This window comes from Silurus meridionalis, chromosome 13, assembly GCF_014805685.1.
Source record: "Silurus meridionalis isolate SWU-2019-XX chromosome 13, ASM1480568v1, whole genome shotgun sequence".
In the NCBI taxonomy this organism is placed as follows: Eukaryota; Metazoa; Chordata; class Actinopteri; order Siluriformes; family Siluridae; genus Silurus; species Silurus meridionalis.
In genome coordinates this window covers 22,117,389-22,138,635 of record NC_060896.1, presented here as the reverse complement: position 1 = coordinate 22,138,635, position 21,247 = coordinate 22,117,389, and the positions used below count along the sequence as shown (strand labels likewise).

General features: G+C 38.9%; 1 protein-coding gene and 1 long non-coding RNA gene across 3 annotated transcripts; one reads left to right on the top strand and one right to left on the bottom strand.

Annotated features, from left to right (window-relative positions):
- Positions 1–5,398: 5,398 nt before the first annotated feature.
- On the bottom strand, positions 5,399–5,934 carry LOC124396225. The gene is made up of 2 exons (XR_006927739.1): positions 5,844–5,934; positions 5,399–5,702 (listed from the first exon to the last, which is right to left on the bottom strand). It is a non-coding gene; the product is annotated as an uncharacterized LOC124396225 (long non-coding RNA).
- mmp23bb (matrix metallopeptidase 23bb) lies at positions 5,582–20,600 on the top strand. 2 transcript variants are annotated; one of them, XM_046865319.1, is made up of 8 exons: positions 5,582–5,718; positions 13,652–13,761; positions 15,251–15,390; positions 16,425–16,568; positions 16,770–16,934; positions 18,605–18,715; positions 18,824–18,950; positions 19,753–20,600. In XM_046865319.1, exons 1-8 carry the CDS (start codon positions 5,638–5,640, stop codon positions 19,946–19,948), a joined length of 1,074 nt encoding a protein of 357 aa, XP_046721275.1. In that variant the 5' UTR covers positions 5,582–5,637; the 3' UTR covers positions 19,949–20,600. The 2 variants fall into 2 exon arrangements, with proteins under 2 accessions (XP_046721275.1, XP_046721274.1); XM_046865318.1 differs by having other exon boundaries at positions 16,401–16,568.
- The last annotated feature ends 647 nt before the right edge of the window (positions 20,601–21,247 follow it).

The following is a 21,247-nucleotide window of genomic DNA, read 5'->3' as shown; positions in this document are numbered from 1 at the left end:
GTGGAAAAAGTTCTCCAAAACGCCTTTGGAAAAGAAACAAAAATGTAATTAGGGCACATGTTGTCCAGCATAAATACAAATTGCACAATAGAATGAACGTATGCGGCTTGTGAACTCATTAGGTTTGTGTTTCCATGCCAGTTTGCCAGACATGGGTCTTCTCAATCATTGTTTAATGACACTGCCATTTAATACACTTCCTAATCATAACCTTTTCACTGCCAAGCTAGTAATAGGCCTTGGTTTATCTTTGGTTATCTTGATATATTTTTGGGGGTATTTTAGAAAACATTTTCCAGACCCCCATGGAGACGGATGATCCGCTGTGGCGACCCCTACTTGGAGAAGCCGAAAGAAGAAGACATTTTCCAGACCCTCTCGGCACACGCCACATTTTATGGGCATAATTAAACGTTTTGAGTAAGACATGTAGGAACGTGATATTGTGACACACAAAACATCTGTCATTTGATTGATTTGTGAATGAGCTAGTTTTAAGTTTGGATTAAACCCATTTTGTTAAACGTGCCCAGACTAATAACTGCACTATATGAACAAGAGTATTGGGATACCTGCTTTCCCCAGGCATTTGAGGTTCTTTCTCAACATTGAAGGCACACAATTGTGTAGGATAAACCTTTATGAACTAGCAGACATAAACTTGTCCCAGCATGACAATGCCCCTGTGGACAAAACCCACTCCACGAAGATATGCCTTTTACATGATTTGGAGTGGAAGATCTCTTTAGAGCTCACCTTTGGGATGAATTGGAACACTGACTGCACCCCAAACCTCTTACTAACAACCATGAATGAGCACAAATCTTCACAAGCACACTCCAAATACACATCTATTGAAACATCTCAAAAGACTGGAGGTCATTAGAACAGCAAATGAAGAATGGAATGTTCCTAAAAGCACATACACATCATATGGTGATGTATCCACAAACATTTGTCGATAGATAGATAGAGAGAGAGAGAGAGAGAGAGAGAGAATGATTGACCGGGATTTCCCCCCTCCCAATTTCTTTTAAAGTCCCCGGACACCACTTTGAGAATCCTGGTCTAAATGTAATCATTTAGACTGAGAAGAGTGAGTTAAGAAAATGTGTGTGTGTATGTGTGTGTTTTAGGCTGACGTCATCGCCAATCGTTAAAGCGGGTACGGGAGCCAAAGGACGGTCGGCCTGATGGATCGATGGCCAATTAAACTCTCGTCTCTCATGCCTGGTGAAAGAGGAGCCGCTGTCTTGCTGCTCTTTCTCTTCCACCTCCCTCTTCCCTCCCTCTTCCACCTCCCTCTTTTCTCCTCTGCTCTTTCCCAGAGTGAGTGACAGCGCAGGGTCAAACAGCCCCCAGTTCCGCAGTCACCTGGAGCGTCGCCAAAGCCGCGGCCTCGGGCCAGAACGCAGGCCACAAGTTATGTGTACGCTGCTCAGGTGTCCTTCATTAAAACCGTGCTCGTCTGGTCTTTCCAACATTCCGTAGGATTCATTAAATCAGTGCTGTGACAGCAATTTTTGAGTAGGTTGTTTGAAAGCCAACCGTGGGTGGTGTTTTTTTCCGCTTTACACAAAGGTCTGTTTATGTTCCTGTCCACATTATACTGGAATAACTGATTAACCCATCGATTGTTTTATATTCAGGACTCATCCGTTACAGTAAAGGCTTTCGAAACTCTTGCGCATTCCGACTTGAGTTGGAGGTCATTCAAGGACACTTCGACAAAGCACCATTTATCCCAAGTAAATCCATAATAAGCTAATGATTTCCACTGGCATTCTCCCAAGAATTATTTAACAGTAGCATGCTGAGAAAAACTACAGGCTTTCCCTCAGCCCCTTAAAGGTCAAATAGTCTAACAGGGTTAGTTCGAGACCAGGGGCTATTTATCCAAAGACGCCATGCCATGCCAGATTTTCACCTTGTTTAACAAAGTGGTGTTTAAGCCTAATGTGTAGGCTTTTAAAATGCCAGTGTCAGCCTGCTGTGCCTGGAGCTGACTTGCAAAACACAGAAGACGTCCAAAAGGCAACAATGTTGACAAGGTGCTTTTAGTGGATTCGCTTTGAATGTTAACAAAGCACCGTAGTGACATTATACAGCTCACGCTTTCAGGTAGCACATGTTTTGAAGAGAAGGCAAAACATCCTTTTAATGAAAATCTTCTTAAGTATCCCCAAAGAATGTCATTGTATTGCAAACTCTTTCTGTTTTAAACATCAGGAAGGACGATGTGTGCGAGTTCAATTGTCCACCATTACATGAATCATTTATTGTCTTTTTGGATCTGAAGCCTTGTTATTTGGATGACAAGTAGTTCAAGACACCTACAATAAGAGATTTAAGCTCAGTTGTGTGGCCTTTTAAATATCCCTTCCATTAGGGGTCGCCACAGCGGACCATCCGCATGTTTGATTTGGCACGTTTTTACGCTGGATGCCCTTTCTAAAGCAACCCTCCCCATTTATCCGGGCTTGGGACCAGCACTAAGGCTTGTGCAACCCTAATGGCTGGGGTTGGTTCCCTGACCGGGGATCGAACCCGGGCCGCAGCGGTGAGAGCGCCGCATCCTAACCACTAGACCACCAGAGAACCTTAAAGATAATCACATTTATACTGCTGAAATAGTCTTACAGGATATACTCCTCAATACATAAATACATTTACCTGCATGTCTGGGTTAAGCCTCATCTTATTCCCACATCTTCACAAGTCAAAATTGTATTATGTACTTTTCAAGTCGAGTCTAGTATTCCAAGTCCAAGTTCTAAATTCCTGGGTCATGGTGTTAAAATGACATTAGGCTACATTTGTGATTCACTAAAGGGTGTACTGTCATGATTAGAGCAGACTAACGACCAAACAGTTACTTACATTCACTATTTTAGAAGGGCACTGTGGCTTAGTTACCATGTTTGCCTCCAGGGTTGAAGATTTGAATCCTGCCTTTACCCTCTATGTGCCGAGTTCGCATGTTCTCCCGATTCAAGTGTCCTTCCACAGGCCAAAACATAAATTGTGCACTGATCTTATTGTCTTATTGTCTTATGGGACAAGCTTCAGGTTCCTGTGACCCTGTATAGGATAAACAGTATAGAACGTTTGGGACTAAACACATAATCCAAGAGTGAAGTAGTGAAATGTGTTATGGCCCTCATTCATTCATCTTCAGTAAATAGATTTATCCTGGTTTGTAGTGAATACAGAGGATCTGCTTTCTGTTTTTACAGTATTTCTGAAAGTGTTACATCAGTATCTATGGAATGTCATTTACAATAAGTAGATGTTAGTGAAAAAGGGAAAAAACAAACACATTCTTCAATCCTCAACCTCTAGATATGTGTATGAAATGTCTGAGAGCCAGCATCTCATACTATTTTTTACACTTTATACTATTTATATAGTGTTGTTTAAACACAGGGAAGATAAAGGAGTAGAAACTTAAACTTTAAAGTTATATAACTATAACTCATACTAGTGTCAAAGCACAATATATTTCGGTTATTTGACATTTCGGAGATTCTTTACGCCACAAAAATCCATTGCGAGAATTAGCAAGAAGAAAGAAGCATTTTATTTGTCACATATGCAATACAGCACAGTGAAATTATTTCTTTTGCATACCCCAGCACTGTTAGGAAGCTGGGGTTGGACATGATGCAGGCATGGAGCACAGGGAGTTGAGGGCCTTGCCCAGGGGCCCAACAGTGGCAGCTTGATGACAATGGGGCTTGAACCCCTGACTTTTTAATCAGTGACCCAGACCTGTAAAACACTAACTTTGCTCAAGAAGAAGGATTTGTAGGCTTTGCTCACATCATTAATATTTTATCAAATGTTTGGCTTTTCTCTTTAATTGGGTCTTTTTTGTAAGGGGATATACAGCATTCAAGTCATATCAGCAATGCAACCTATGAAGTGATATGTGTAACATGACCTAATACTATACTGGTTTGATTTTTCATCGATCGCTATTTTAAGCATGAATGTCAAATGTATATAATTCACTTGAGAAAGTGTGTTTATACTGCATGATAACTGCTATGTCTAAGCTGGGGTCATTCATGATGCGGTGCCTTTGGAGCAGAGGAAGGTTAAGGGCCTTGTTCAGGAGCCCAAAACTGTCGACTTGACAATAGTGGGGTTAGAACCCTCGACTATTGAGATCAGCAACCCAGAGCCTTAACAACTAACTTCCCCTAAAAAAGCTCAGTAGGTTTTGGGGTTTAACTTTTTTTAATTTTTATATAAAATGTTTGTTTTTTTCTTGACTTGTGCTGGTTGTAAGGGGATAGATATCATGCAAAGCCTTCTTTTCTGGCCTAAACACTATCAGAATCTACTTACGTTTAAATATTTTTTTCCATGAATATTAATTAAATTATTTTCAACTGTTAACTCTCTTCATTCCATAGTTTTCTTCCCTTAGAGTCATCTTTTATCCATCATGGGTCAAAGAAATCTCCATAGAGATTCATAATAAACAGTGTGGGCGCCTGTAGCTTCAAATACATGAGAATAATGCTGCTGCTTTAGCCAATCAGATTTCAAGTTGGCAACAGCAGAGCCATCTAGCAGGCTTACAATAATGTCTGCATTTTTACGTCCTTTAAATAGATGGTCCGAGAGCGCATTAGTCAGAGCTAGCAGACCACATCTATAGCAAACTGCACAAGCTAAAATATATTTGTGTGGATTTAATAGCTTTTGGCCAGTTTTATTTATTCCGCAATGGCTGGCAGAGGAGATCGAAATGGATTTGGACACAGATATACTCACAAGGTTATTTACAAGACATTGTGAGGCAAGGTCAGCCAAAACAGTCCAAAACAGTTAATAAGCTTTTTCATGAACATTTATTCTTTCCTGTAATATTTGCACAAAAACACTATTTGTCTTAATTTCAAATTCCCAGGAAACCCATAATGCACAGGGTTTCTGTGGTGGAAGAACTAAAAAAATACTATAAAAATGCACAGAAAACCTGAGGTGGATGTGCCATTTCATGAAGTAAATACTGATGCTTTTGCTAGAGATGATGCATGTGAGGTGGTGCAGCTGTGACTACAGTGAAAGGAGACTTGTTGAATTGCGTTCGTTGGGTTTCTTGATATACATGTTTATCTTATCTAATACCTGGAGGATTTTTCTAAATATGTATGGCAAATGTATAGAAGAGAAGTAGCGCATGGAATTCGTTTTCTCATGAAATGTATTGCTAAATTTCCCAATAAAGCCTATACTGCATTCTTGAACAAGTTTTGACGCCTTGAATCGATTCACCTGCAAAGAGTCGCTCACAGAAGAGTCGGTTCATTAGCGGGTCGCTCTTCTCCAGAGCTCCAGAGCTTCGTGCGCCGGACACATGGCTGAAGTTCGTGGGCAAAGAAACCAACAATAAACGCGAATAACGCCGTCTGCGTGTGGAGTAAGGTGGTGGGAAATGTTTTGTGTGGAGGTCGGAAAAGACTTTTAGTGTTTCGAGGGAAACAGTTTTTTTTTTGCAGGTTTTAATTCTGCAGGATTTTGGATGGGGGAATGAAAAACGGCGCATGCGCGTTCATCGGAATAAACTCGCATGTCAAACATCTGTTGTTTTGTGATTGAAACAAATCATAAGTTTTTTTGGAGATGAGGTGGATCTGGATAGGATTTGTTCCTCTTGCGATGCAGGTGTCTTTGATTTCTGCAGGCATCTGGAGGAGAGAACAGGTAAGAAAACTAATAAATTCATTAAATGGATCACTTAGTGTTGCACTTAAGTAGTTTTATTTTTATTCTGATTTCACAATTATCTTTATCGAATAGTTTTTTCAGAGAATGGGAGCTCAGCCTACTTTTTTCCACAATAAAAACGTTTCCCATTTCATCAGCAGAGATGCATCACCTTACACCTGTATAATAGAACAGACTTACCTGTTAGAATCTCGCCAAATATCGCGATATTAGGCGAGATCAGTGATAATCGATTACCATCAATTTAAGACGGTTCTATACAATGTGTAGGTTTTTTGTCTACACAATAGTAACATTATTTTGCTAAACAGAAATGCACTAGTTTACCCAATGAAATGCATGTAAAATGAGGAATATGTATGGATTTTCACAATTTAAGAAAATGTATCACACACTCATAGAAAGCAATACACATGTAATTCACTCTTGTGTCATTTTTTGTTCCTCTTTATGGTCTATAAAGCACATTGCAGTTCGTTTTACTTCTAAATCTCTAAAATGTTGCTGTTTGTTTAAAGTGTCTCCTTCAGTTTAAAGTCACTTGAGATACTGTTCAGAATACCACCCCTCATTAATATTCATGAGCAGAGCCCCATCATTCATTAATATTCATTAGTTGACTCACATACAATTTGAAATAAGACCTGACTCAATGACAGAATATGAAGCAAGCATAACAAAGATGTAAAAAAAAAAAAAAAAACCACTTCCCATATGATAGAAAATCAATCAGTATTTGTTATCGTTCGGCAGATGTTTTCCTACATCACCCACAATGCTATTTGGTTACTTCAGACTGGTAATTCCTTTCTGTCTAAAGAGAATGATGCAGCTGTGCTTTAGTCCTCAGTGAATCCAGCTCTCTCGTATCCTCAAATAGACCAAGTTTGAAAGCTTCCACCGTCAGTGCCATCGTGAATCACATTCTGTAGTTTGCTAAACTAGCTGCTAGTTTGCTAAACGTCTCTGACGTAACTGCATTTTGGAACCTGGGGTCTGATGTGTGCCATCTCCACTCTTTCTACACTGAAGATCTCATTATGAAATTGAATATAATGGCAAGTTGAGAAAACAAGATCTTGCTCTTTTGTTTTATAAGAACAGCAAATCCCTCGTCATTTATCCGTTATCTTTAAGGTTGCTGAAATGCATTGGTTAAACCAGTGCTCGAATTGAGTCAAGTCTTATAGGGGGTCCCTAGTTGTTGTGTAATTCATATATTTTGTACTAAAATAATCTTAGGGGCCCCCATAAGTCTATTTTTAACTTGTCATCAGGGGTCCCTAATGCCTTATGGGGGAGTCCCGGATTCCCCCAGCCACACCGTAATTCGAGCACTGGGTCAAACACGTCTCATAGTATTGCCACAACCACTGACTTTGGCTGGAAATAAGGAAAATGCAGTGCTCATCAATAACGTTAGTACTGGAATTGCTTAACAAATCACATATTTGACTATATTTTGATGTATACTTGCACTATATGGACAAAATTATTGTGACACTTGACCCTTCCAGCCATATGTGGTTCTTCTTCAGAATTTTACCGCAAAGTTGGAGACACACAATTGTATAAGATGTGTTTGGATGTGGTAGCATTAGATTTTTACTTCAATTTATCAAGAACAGTGGTCCCCAACCCACCAGTGGGTCAATTGGTACCGGGCCGCACAGAAAGAATACATAACTTACATTATTTCCGTTTTATTTATTATCTGATTGTTTTATATTGGAGAATTAGCAGATTCTCTCCGCCACATCTGTCTATGACTCACTCTTGATGCATGTCATGATGCCTCGGTCACATGTCTTACCTCCATCCGCTACCTTCTTAAAGGGGCTACTCCGGCCGCTAACACATAATACATTACCGCTAAATTCAAATCCCCAAGCGATCAAAACAAAAAACAACACAGTGGATTCACGTTTATTATTATATTTATAAAATACCAGTTTTTATGGTCGTATCATTTTATTTTGTTGTATTTATCCACCACACCTTAAAGTCCAGTCCGTAAAAATATTGTCTAACATTAAACCGGTCCATGCCGCAAAAAAGGTTGGGGACCACTGATCTAGAAGACCCACACCCCTTCCAGCCCCTGTGCACAAAGCCAGCTCCAGGAAGATATGCTTTACATGAATTGAAGTGGAAGATCTCCTGCTGTAGAGTTCTGACCTCAACCATACTGAACACCTTTGAGATGAATCGGAACTGACTGCACCCCAGGCCTCCTCACCTCACAAACATCAGTACTTGACTTTACTAAAGCCTTTATGGCTGAATGAGCACAAATCTGCACAAGCACACTGCAAAATCTGGTGGAACATCTTCCCAAAAGAGTGGAGGCTATAGCAGCAAATAGGGATTCAATCGTGTATTCACAAAGCACATATCAAACTTATGCTCAGGTGTCCACAAACTTTTGTCTTTATAGAGTTTTTAATTTGCTTCAGGGTGTTTTTTTATGTGTTCATTTGGGACTCAGGAGTCAACAAGCTAATATTACCCCAGTAATCTTTTTACTGCGCTTTGAGTATGGATGGTGATTTGCACAGCAATAAACTCTTGTATGAAATCAACATATTATTACCTTCTGCTCCAAACCTCAGCAGGAATATGTTGATTTATTATTTAGTGTCATAAAAAACCTAGGAAAGAAAATCAATAGCATGCAGTTGTACCGGTCTGCTTCATGCTGTCCTGAGAGAAATGTGCTGCGAGTATAATAAATGACGAGAGAAGTTAAACATTCAGAAACATAATGCTGGTTCTGGAGAGTTTAGGAAGCAGATGGAAGATTTAATTGAATTGCCATAATGTAATAGGAATGGCAAATTTCTCCAGGCTCCTTTATTCATAATTTCAAGTTGGGTTGCTTTGATTAAGGCCATCAAAACACACATCATGGCATTGATTTCAATGGGGATGATCCATTGATGGATGAAACACAGTCACACGTGAGTCACGACCAGTTTTCCAGTCTAGGAAGTTTATCTGGATTTACACTATCCATATAGTGGATAGTGTAGAAATATGAGACAGTGGTCATAGAATGGTTATGCATTGCCTCCACATTGTGTATAAATTGTTTTTTGTCATTTAAATATATTGTTGTACCGAGAAGCTGCAGTTGCTAAAACACATTCCTGAGTGTGATCACACATGGTAATAAAACCCATTTTTATTTGGATTCTAATTCTGATTTCAGTTCAATACAGCAATATGATCCTACATTGACCATTTACAGAGGCGGAAATAAACGTATTACATTTACTCACGTTACTGTAATTGAGTTTTTAGAGACGTTTTTATTTTAAAATCTGCAATTTTAACTACGTATGTTTTGTTTGCAGTACAGTGGAACCTCGGGTTACGAATTTAATTGGTTCCGGTACTTTATTCGTAACCTGAAAAGTTTGTATCCCGATACAAATTTCCCTATAATAATGAACAGAAACTTCGGTAATTCGTTCTGGACAACCAAAAATATTACTTAAATAAAAATAAAGCCAATATTCACTAATATTATTTACTTTTAACATGTTATATTAAAATCATACCACATAAAAACATACAAAAGAGGAAAACATCTTTACTGGGTACTTTCCCTTTGAGAAGACTCGCTGCAGGAGACGACGTTCGTAGAAGGGGGAGGAGGGAGAGTTATTGTTTGGAAGGAGAATCTTATTATATTATATTATTTATATATTATTATATATTATATTAGAGAATATTAAAGACAGTGTTATTAACACGAACGCTGAGACAATTGTTGCATTAGAGGAAAATGAGAGCTGTTTCTTTAAGGCTACTATCAGTTGGTATTGAAGTCCAGAGTGAAATTCATTATGGGTATTGTACTTCGGAAAAGACTGTAACCCTGCTAATCTATCTTCATAAAAACAAGTAAAGTGGTTATGCATCGGCTAATGTTGTCCATCTCATCATTCCACGAGCATCAACTAACGAGTTGTTACGCTGCCGCCGGGAAAAGTTCAAGCGGATAAGTAACACGATGCTCTCGCTAGGGACACAGGACGCTAACTGATGTGACGAGCTGCATGGATAGAGCAAAAACAACCAACTTGCCTGCGATTTTTTGGTGAGCGACGTTCGTATCCCGATATTTTGTTCGTAACCAGGGGCAAAAATTTTGATGAACTGCGATTCGTAACCTGAATTATACGTATGCCGGGGCGTTCGTAACCCGAGGTTCCACTGTATTGTACTTTACACAATTTTAAATCATATCCGCTACTGAGTAAAAACCAAATACAAATAATGCAAGGGGATAAAAAATCTACTGCACTGATTGATGTGCGGGAGAACAAATGCACTAAACCAACAATTAAGAAAGATAGTGACAGAGAAGAGAGACGCCAGTGCTGCAGACCCAGCTGAAAGCGAAATGCCATCGAATTGAAAGTCTCACTGTCTGAATTCTGAATTTGCATTTGCAATTTTTCTCCTGATCCTAAATGAAGGTAAAAAGGAGATTTTTTTTTTTGCTGCAAAACTCACATATGTGCATAACTCACATTAGACTCAAGTGATGGACTGTAGCATTTTTTTGTTCTTGCACTTTAATTTGTAAAGGTGTCCCTACAATTAAAACCCCCTAATTTGAGGTTTAGATCTCCTTTTCCTTCTCCAGTACATTTTAAAACAAGCTGCTTTTCACTTTTACTTGAGTAGATAAGATACATGTAAAATTTCATTGAAGTAACAGTACTTTTACTTGCGGAGATTATTTTATTACTCTTTCTACCTCTGACCATTTATGCATTTCTTAGCTGTCCTACATGCATTCAAATAAACCAAATCCATCTTCACTCACAAATAAAATGAACAAAACATCTTTGTGACCATAGCGTTTAAAAAGATATTCACATTTTCCATGCCCAGGTGTTTGTACGTTCACTAAATTCTGAAATCGGACAAGGTGGTTTTGTCTTTGCATTACCCTCTTCGAGGTCTTTACATAAGTTTGTTGGCAAGTACACTACATGGCCAAAGGTTTGAGGACCCCTGACTATCACACCTATATGTGCTCACTGAATATCCCATTCCATATTTAGTCCCTTTTTTTTAACAGATATAACAGCATTTAACTCTTCAAGGAAGGCTTTTAATTAGTGTAGAGTGTTACTATGGATTTGGGGCCATTCAGCCAAAAAAGCATTAGTGGGCTGAGGTACTGTTGGGTTTCAGTCAGTGCAGTCGGAGATCTTCCACTTCAGACTTGGTACACCATATGGTCATAAAGCTGGCTTTATGCACAGGGACATTGTAATTTTAGAACATGTTTGGGCATCTTTTAGTTCCAGTCAAGGAAATTGCAATGTTCCAGCATACACAGATGGTGCACGATTGTGTGCTCACAAATTTGGCATGTTAGTTTGAAGAAGAACCAAAGAGAAGTGTGATGAGGAGGAAATATAATGTGTGTGATATGTGTAGTACTTTGTGTTTCATGGTGCAGGTCTCATGCTATAGACAGACAGAGAAGACAGACATTGATTTATTTGATTCTTTCTTTCTTACTTCGCCTGGACTGAGTTATAAGTCCTGTGAGAAAATGGCATGAAAAGTGTGAGGAAAAGGTCATTTGGAGGAGAAGGAGTGAATGTGCTTCTCTTCACATGTGGGTGACAGATATTTCAGCTCTTGCAAAGAGCCCTGCTGCTGGGAAAACAAGGAGATGTTGGACAGGGGCTTGCATTAGGGATTTGGCTTGAAACATCTGGCCAGCATTATTTCAGTGCCTGACTTCCTTTCAGTAGCGCTCTCCAGTTCTGTAAGCCTCTTTCATGGTCATGACTTTTTATGCTCTGTATCCTACCACGCCCCTGCCAGAGGTTCATAATGTATTTGTAGATTTTATGCTTATTTTCAGTAAGATCACAGAGCTCTGCACACAGTTAGGGAATTGCTATGTAGGTTACAACCAGTTAGTTGCCATTGGCTAATGTTTCATGCTAAGATAATAAAAGAGCCAACTGAGCGGCTGAGTGATCAAAGAACTGAAGGGAATGAGGGGGACAGAGGAATGGAAATAATAGGGAATTGTTGCAGTTTGAACTTGGGAATGTCAGATATACTGATACATCTGAGAATACAGCTGCAGTCCAGCTGATGGACACGTAAAGATCAAATTTCGAAGATTAGCAAGGATTTTAGAACATTATGCATTTAAGCCTTACATTATAACAGCCTCTATTTATTTAACATGGTTAAATCTGTTAAATACACTATATGGACAAAGGTTTGTGGACACCTAACCATAAGGTTCATATGTGCTGTTTGAAAATCTCATTCCACATGTATTTTATTGACTGTTATTATAACCTCCACTCTTCATTAGATTTTTGGAGTGTGGTTTTTTTTTTGTATTAATCAAGTCATCCGGCTCTTCTTTATGGAGCTGGCTTTGTGCACAGGGGAATTGTCATGCTGGAACAGGTTTGGGTCTTCTAGTTCAAGTGAAGAGAAAATTTCATGCTACTTCCTCCACAGACATCCTATACAATTGTGTGCCTCCAACAGTTTGTGGAAGAACCTCAAATGGCTGATAAAATTCAGGTGCCCCAATTATTTTTTTCCTTATAGTGTAAATGCCCCAATTTGCTTATCCATCTATTTAATCTTTGAAATTTAAACTCATATTTGCTTGCAGTGTATATAAATTGGAGTGTAATTGAAACTTGATTAAAAGAAAATGCAGAAAACACAGATTTTGGTTCTAAAAAAATAAAAAATAATAATCCAAAATCCAAATTTGTTTGAAGAAAGCCATGCTTTGATAATTATCCGTAAACATAATTCATGTTTTTGTAAAAAAAAAAAAAAAAAAAAAAGCAAAGCTTAATAAAACAAAATTTACTTCTTTTATGTTTTCGTATCATTAACTCACCTTTTGCAACACCTACCGAAAACAGAATTGTGTTTCATGTAAATTAAATGTCCAGTGTGTATTAAAGTCTACACCCTCGTAAGAAATCGTGGCATTACCCAAAAGACTAGCAAACAGTGAAACATGTTGGTGGCAGCATCATTCTTTAGTGCTGCTTTTCTTCAGCCAGTCTTGGGGCTTATACTGAAAAACAGCAGTTGATTTTGGCCCAAAACCTTTAAGAATTTGCTTGTAACCTGAATCTCATCTTTCAGCATGACAGTGAGCCAAAACATACATCCGGATCCACAAAGGAATAGCTTATGCAAGAGAAGATCAGAGTTTTAGAATGAGCAAACCAGATCCCCGTCTTGAATCCTGCTAAAAATCTGTGCACAGGAGATGCACTTATACTTTAATGGCTCTTGATGCTTTTGATTTGACTCTTAACCAAAAAGACTGAGTGGTGTAATAAAATCTATAAATGTCTATAATAAAATGTCTGGTGCTTTAACAGACATTTGGTTCAGGGGTGCGCATACTTATTGTAATAATAAAACTCTTCATTCCATTTTTATACATTGTATTTTCAAATTGAGGGATGACGTGAGGAAGTCGTAGCTCAGTGGTTAAAGTTCAGTGGATTTATAATCAGAAGGTCATGATTTCAAATCCCAGCACCACCCAGCTGCCACTGCTGGGGCCCTGGAGCAAGGCCCTTAAACCTCAACTGCTCAAGGTGTATAATTGAAATAAGTGTAAGTCGCTCTGGATAAAGGCGTCCACCAAATGCCATTAATGTCACAACGCTCTGACACTGGAGACTTAAACGTTACATCATTTATTTTTTGGTTTCTTTTTTTTTTTTTTGCATCACTGGCATTCATTTCTAGACCATTTCATGCACTCCAAATGTTCTAAAGTAAAGAACTAAAGTTCAGCCAACAAGCACAAGTATTGTATTGAATTAAACGAATGATTCAGCAGTGATTTTTGTTGTGTCTCGGCCTTCAGGAGTGTCGTGCATCTGCGAACGGAGGACATACAGAAACGCCAGCTCGAGCCAAACGTTATGCCGTCAACCCGCTGGGCTACAAGTGGCAGCACTTCAACATCACCTACAAGTAAGACTAAATTCAGAGGAGAGGAGAGAATGAACTTTGATGAGGAAGTTTTAAGATTTGGTGATGTGTAGCCGTAGGGAAAGAATTCACACACTGAGGCAAGTTTGATGTAAACATATAAATGTGTCCTGTGGTACCCTCTCTCTTCTCGCTACAGCTGCCTTTTCTTTCCCAGGTAAAAAAACAATAAATAGAATCCTGAGGTAAACACTCACTGTACTGCTCATGGAAATGTTTCTAAGAAAGCAACACATGAACTTCTAATGCTTATTTTTAGCATGTGACAGCGCAGGGTGGACACACAGTCAGTATGTGAGGCATTGATTATTGATTGTCGATGTGATTCACACTGAGTGAGCGCACAGCCCAGCCATCTGGTGTTTATTTAAAAAAAAAATAGTAGAGAACCAAAGATAGAGGAAGTTGCTTCCATTTGCTTACGTAGGCTTTTCTTCAACTCCTGGAGAGAAGAGGTGCAACCAAATGCGAATACATTACCCCGAATAAACAGGGCACGTTTTCTAAACTGATTCAAATGCAGATTTTACTCAAAGCGTTTTTCAAGAAAGATTAAAGATTTATAGATCATGTGACTCGATATAGCAGTGGGGTTTTACTTTATAATCCGATATTTAAGTGCTTAAGTGCGATGTAGCTGAGCCTGAGGAAGTGACCAACCCAAAATTCACAAACTATATTGATTATATTTAACAATTGTCCCAAAGCAGCTTTACAGAGATAAATAGGTTATGAACATTTGAATTGATATGTAAGTGCCTATATAAGTTTATCCCTAATGAGCAAAGAAATCTCCTCAAAAGGGAATCCCGATTTCATCTCGGTGAGCGAGATTTCAGTTTTATCATTGTTGAGGTATGCCGTGCAGTGAATTGTTCACTGAGAGGTGCTTAAAAGCAGAACTGTTCATGCTAGTATTAGTCCTAAGCCATTGTAGCAGAAGTTTATATTAATTGCAGTCCGTAGTTCTTGAGTTGGATCTTTAGACTGTCCATGTCAAACCATCCTTGGCTGCACAGAGTGATCTCCAACTAAAGAGAACTCCATCCAGAGGTATGGCGTCAGGATTATCCCCCATGGTTTTGCTTGATTTCACACTCTTCCGATTATAGCTATGATTAAATCAGTAGACACAAAACCAACTTATCAGTTTGCCATTAATCATTTGCCATTATCATGATGAACAGCATAATATGCTAGTTTTAACCAATTTCCACCAACCAACCAATTTTCACAGATGAAGAAAAGGAGAGGGATAGAAAAAGGGATTTGTAAAATGTGGATTTTATGCAGTTTCTACTTGGGAATGTACAGAAAATGCCAAAGATTATGTGGTCCTGCATTTCTCCAGCACACACTGTGATCCAGTTCTGAGGGATATTAAAAGTATGTGCATGCGCACTGTTTCACACTTATGTTCTACCCAAACTGAGGTTCATCGTATTGCTTTTTTTGTTTTTTGGTTATATAGGATCACAGCGTTCCCCAACACGCTGAATAAAGATGACACCCGTAAGGCCATCAGCATTGCCTTCACCAAATGGAGTGATGTCTCACCTCTGACTTTTAGCGAAGTCACCAACCCTAACAAGAGTGCTGATATCATTATTGGTGAGTCCTGGGGTGTGTGGTTGGGGAGTAAACTATATTATCTCTGTAGGATTTTTCATTTTGGACTGTTGCTGGTTCCTCCTTAAGAAGATTTCTTCATATGGGGCAGTGTCCATCACACACAGAACCAATGTATCAGGGATGATCAAGAAATTGATTTTACCGTGTTGTTTCACATTGGCAGTTTTTTTTTGTAATGTATGAATTTTTTTTGTTGTATTTTTTTGCTGACAATTTGGGTTTTCTGATACTGGATATTTTAGTAGTAGTAGTAAACATCAGTGGTGGATAAAGTACACAAACCATGTACTTGAGTTGAAGTGGAGATAAAGTAGGTAAAATATTACTCCTATTACTTTGTACTACTTTGCCTTCAAATGTACTTAAGTATCCAAAGTACTATGATTTATTGTGGCTTATTATTATTATTATTGTTTAATCACTTCCACACCAATCTATTAATAGTATGATATTAATTAGTCCAAGACTGATTGATATTTATTACAATTATAGAGGCCATGTGTGTTGTGGCAAGTTTGAGTCAGGAGTTTCTTCAGTCATATATTACTTTTAAAATATTCTGCTTGCTGCTGAACTGGATGTTGGTGATAAGTAGATACCATCAAGCGTCAATCAAAACAGAGCGCGCGCTCTACGCTGATTGGTGGATTGCTGCGTGCTTGTCGGGTTTTTATCCGCTCATAAATAAAAAGTACGACTGTTATCAAAATGTATTTGAGTAAAAAGATATTTGACTTGTGTATTTCATTGTAAATGTAGTGAAGTTAAAAGTAAAAATCTCCCCAAATAGAAATACTTCAGTAAAGAACAGATACACAAAGTTTTACTTCGACACTGTCCACCACGGTACACATGTGAACTCATGGACTATCAAAACCGAAAAAAACAACAAAAACATTTTGTGGCCACATTGGAACACATTGGAGGAGACATTTTCTTAATGTCCTATAATCTGCTCACTGACCAACTCCAAAGCTGTTCCTACACAGGTTTCTACACATTTAATCACACAGACTGCTGGTGGTCTCCACTGCACCCCTGCTTTGACGGGCTAAACGGAGAGCTGGCTCATGCCTTCCTGCCCCCGAGGGGGGAGATTCACTTTGACAATCATGAGTTCTGGATCCTGGGCAAATCTCGTTTCAGCTGGAAACAGGGTAAGTACTGATCTTCTGGTGTACTTGTTGGTAGGTGTATAGTGGAAAGGAACAAATGTGATTTGTCCACTCCTGAGACACACTACGAGGAAGTTCCACTTTTATTTTTAAACCAAGAACAAAGCTGAGTAAGTTAAGGTTGAGGCTTTTTTTATTATCCCTCTTTCTGTTCTTTCTACTCCCTTACATCTCCATGCACAGGTGTATGGCTCAACGACCTGGTTCAGGTGGCAGCCCATGAGATCGGCCATGCTCTCGGCCTGTGGCATTCACGTGACCCCGGCGCTCTGATGCACCCCAACGCCACGTACACGGGGCAGCGTGACATTTCTCAGGATGATATCTGGGGCATTCAGCGTCTTTATGGTAAACCAGGACTTTGATTTGTTCGGAATGTCTTTTTTTTTCTTCTTTTTTTTTATGAAGACCATCGTGAGCCACCAGTGCAAGCAGTTTAGGATGAAAAGCTTTGATCAAAAGTGTGACTGGATTTCCTGGGATTTGTACCTGTAACCTTTTTGTTATTAGCACAAAACATTAACCACTAAGCAACAGCAAGAAAAACAAACACAGAGGAAATGTGTGTGTGGTCTTGTGTTGTCTTTATAGTAGGCCTGAGAAGTTGAGTTTGGCAACAGGCCAGTGTCTTCAACACTGTTTACCGAGGGGGCCGGTGAAGTAATATGGAGAGACTACTACAGGAAACACGTTTACGGAAGGTTTATTTGAAACTGATGACTGAAATGTATTCAACAGTGCGTTAGATTTTCAAAGTATCTAAAAATGAGCACAGACTGAAAGGGCTTATTGTAGTGGCAGCAGTTATGAATGGGATAAAAGGGATAGCTCCCTCTCTTTTTTTTTTTTTTTTTTTGCCATTTTTTGCAAATGTATTGTATTTCCATTTGGGGAGATTTGAACTTCTCTACATTTCAAAGTGAAATATCGTACTTTTTACTCAACTTCATTTTGTGAAATCAGTCATTCCTTTTTTGACCTCATTTACACAATTTGTTTTTCAGTAGTGGAAAAAAAGGTTTTGGGCTCATGATAATTTTAATAGACATCAATCAGTGTTTGACTCATTAATATCATTCTATTAATAGATCAGTGTGCTAAGAGTAACATTAGACTTTTTTCACATAAACTGAGTTAATTAAGCAACAGTCTTGTGAGAAAAATGATAACAGGAACATTATAGCCATAATAAATCATAGTACTTTGGATACTTACGTACATTTGAAGGCAAATACTTTTGCACGTTTACTCAAGTAAAAGTTTAAAGGAGCATTTTTACTGGAGAAATGTTTGATGTATCTCTAATTTAACTCAAGTGCATAGTTTATGTACTTCGTCCACCACTAGAGGCAGCGGTTATGAATGGGAGAGCAGAGCTCCTGTCTCTCTCAACATTTTTTGGCATCCACATCAATTTAGCACTTGGATCCAAGTGTAAAAGTTCCACCATTGCTTGTCAGAAAAATGCACAGAGCATCTGTTATAGTCATATCGGGTGATTACAGTGAAATCTCCAGAAATTTCATCTCCTTTTGGGATAATATTTTACAGCCTCTCTGTCTGTGAAACAGAGTCATGGTATTAAACATGAATGAGGTGGATTATTTACACTGCTGTTCTGGGTTTAAATTGTTTCCTCAAAATGTCTTTGGAGATGATAGATAGATAGATAGATAGATAGATAGATAGATAGATAGATAGATAGATAGATAGATAGATAGATAGATAGATCCAACATTATTTTATGAATGAGTAAAAACATTGACAACTGCTCAAAACTAAGTTTCATTATCTAGATTTTACAGAAGTCCTAAGAGGGCATGCATTATAATATTTTGTATAATATCTCCTCGTTATCCCGACTTAATTCTCTTTGTTTCTTCATCCGATTCGTCTGATGTCTGACATTACTTACTTCTTCCTTATGCTGTGAATGCTCTCTACATATTCTCAGTCTTCCACTCTTCTATGGAGACTGTTTCACATAAGTATAAATACATGCTTTCGTGTGTTTTTAGGCTGCTTGGATAAGAAGCGTGTGTGTGACCCCTGGGCACGGTTAGGCTTCTGTGAGAGTAGACGGAGTTTCATGAAGAAACACTGCCCTCAGCGCTGTGACCTGTGTTACGGTGAGATGTTGTGGGGGAGCTTGTATAAGTGAAAAGTTACAGCATTTTTTTGAGTATTTATAGAGTATAACAGCATATTGGAGTATAAGACAGTTGTTTGCACCTCAGAGCCCCCGGAAGCTGGGTCTACTCCAACTCCTCCTCCTGCCAACGTCAAGATCAAGATGGTGCCTCGGGGGAAAGTAGTGGGCTTCCGCTGCGGGACCAAAAACATGAAAGTGCCTCCAAAAGTCAGGTAGTGCACATACTCCAAGTGAGAAATGCGTAGGTGGAAAGCCAGATTTTAAACCCGTGACTGAGGAAGAAACACATTCGAACAGCCCACAAGAACTGCAGTTTATATTTTATTTTTTTTCTGTAATAATAACCTCCACTCTTCTGGGAAGATGTTTCACTAGATTTTGGAGTGTACTTGTGGAGATTGGTGCTCATTCAGACACAATGGTATTTAAGATCTTGCACTCCAAACAACATATCTTTGTGGGTCTCCTAGTTAGTCGGGATTATTTCATGTTAGCGCATCTAAAGACAGTTTGGGGAAGAAACATGTATGGCTGGGAAAGTCAGGTGTCCCAATATTTGTCCTTATATTTTGTTTCTGAATTTCTGAGTGTAGAAAGAAAACCTTTTATTAGTTTTGGGGAAGCTGCAATTGTAACAATAGGAAATGTATTTATCAACATTGCCTAATACTGCTGTCTAGCTATATTGTTGCTACTGATGATTAATGAATATTCATGAGATGCAAATTTGGAACGCCTCCATTTTCTAGCGCCTTACCCTCACTACCATAGTTACGCTAAGCTACCGAGTGTTGGTTTACTAAAAAAAAAAAAAAAAAAGCCAAGAGGCCACACTGGGGAATGCTGCCGATCTACATTATTTGGACAGTGCACTATTGAATGAGTTGTTTTAAAAGTAGTTTTGATACAATTATTTAAAAAAAAGTGTTTGAAGGTAAAAATAATTAATTAACTGCGGACTGCAAGCACCTGCAAAGACCCTCTTTAATATCATTGCGGTCTCCCACTCCTCAGGTGGTATAAGGACGGAGAACAGCTGTTGACCTCCATCCCCGGCTACATCGCCATCAAAGATCGCAATCTGCGCATCGTCGCTAACGAATTCAACGAGGGAACCTACACCTGCCAGATCCACCGGCGAGGCAGTGTCATTTCGGCAAACTCGTGGGCCATCAGGCTGAAACCGGAACGGCCATCGAACAACAGTTGATGGCGGCGAAGTGTCGGGGAATCTCTTCCACTACCTCCTGCGCTCTCATCCTCTCCGAGCGACTCGTTACCTCACATTCAGAGTCTCTCGGTGGAGGACGTCACGGACCAGATTCATTCAGAAACGCTGAAACACAAGGGCTGTCTCGTAGAAACATAAATGTTTAGGGCTTTGTTTTATAAGTATGCGTATTTTTGTGTTAAATTTTTTTTTTTTACAAGAAGTATTTTTTATCTCATCAAGCCAATTTCTTCAAGGTTAGTGACCCGAGACAGAATTATACTATAGAAATGTATCGTCATTCTTTATATTGGAAGCTGTAGAACACTTCGGTCCGGTGTCTCAAACATGCTTCAGTGCATTCGACTATTCAGCTTTTTAGTTCATAGAATTACCCAGAGACCCATGCTGCAAAACTGAACAAAGGGAAAGAAACTGATAATACACTGATAGGAGGTAATACCAAATCTGACTTTTCTTCTCTCATCTCTATAAATGGGGAAGTGGTAGCTCAGTGGTTAAAATGTTAGCTTTCTGATGAGTTCAAATCCCAGCACCACATTTTCCTTTTGTAATAAACATATTCTATATATATTTAAACAGGTTCACTTGTCTACTGTGGGGAATTAAAGAATCAGCCAGCACCACTGCATCTTTTTTTCTCGACTTGTAATTAAATGAGTGCATCATAAACATTTATCTGAATGTATTAATAGTGTTGCTGCTTCACATGGTTTCCTCTGGGTTCTCTGGTTTCCTTCAACATTCCAATAGGATATTTAGCTCTGCTAAATTTGCCCCATGTGTAAATGTGAATAGGTTTTGGATATATAATAAGCCTAAATAAGATGAAGCAGTTACTGATGATTCGTTTATGAACACCAGTCTGTCATATACACTATACCGCCAAAAGTTTACGAACACCTGGTCATAAGTATAGGATGTGCTTTTTTGAGCATCACAACATTTAGTCTCAGTTTCCTCATAATTCCCTCCACTCTTCTGGAATCATGTTCCAGTAGATTTTGGAGTGTGCTTGTGAAGATGTGTGTTCATCAGACACAAGGGTACTGATGTAGGTGAGGAGGCCTGGGGTGCTGTTCCAATTCATCCCAAAGGTGTTCAGTAGGGATGAGATCAGAGCTCTATAGCAGGCCACTCAAGACCAAACCAGAAGAGATAATCAGTGTTCATCACTTTACCAGTCATGTTATGCCTGATTGGAGCATCACATAATAAACATCACAGTTGTCTGATAGAAGGGATATTAAGAGGAAAAAGCATTCCAATGGTTATATT

Excerpts from the sequence above, each read along its gene's own strand:
- mmp23bb (XM_046865318.1), top strand. The coding sequence starts at position 5,638 with ATGAGGTGGATCTGGATAGGATTTGTTCCTCTTGCGATGCAGGTGTCT. Across the intron at positions 16,569-16,769 it reads TCGTTTCAGCTGGAAACAGG|GTGTATGGCTCAACGACCTG; the intron begins GTAAGTACTGAT and ends CTCCATGCACAG. Across the intron at positions 16,935-18,604 it reads GGGCATTCAGCGTCTTTATG|GCTGCTTGGATAAGAAGCGT; the intron begins GTAAACCAGGAC and ends GTGTGTTTTTAG.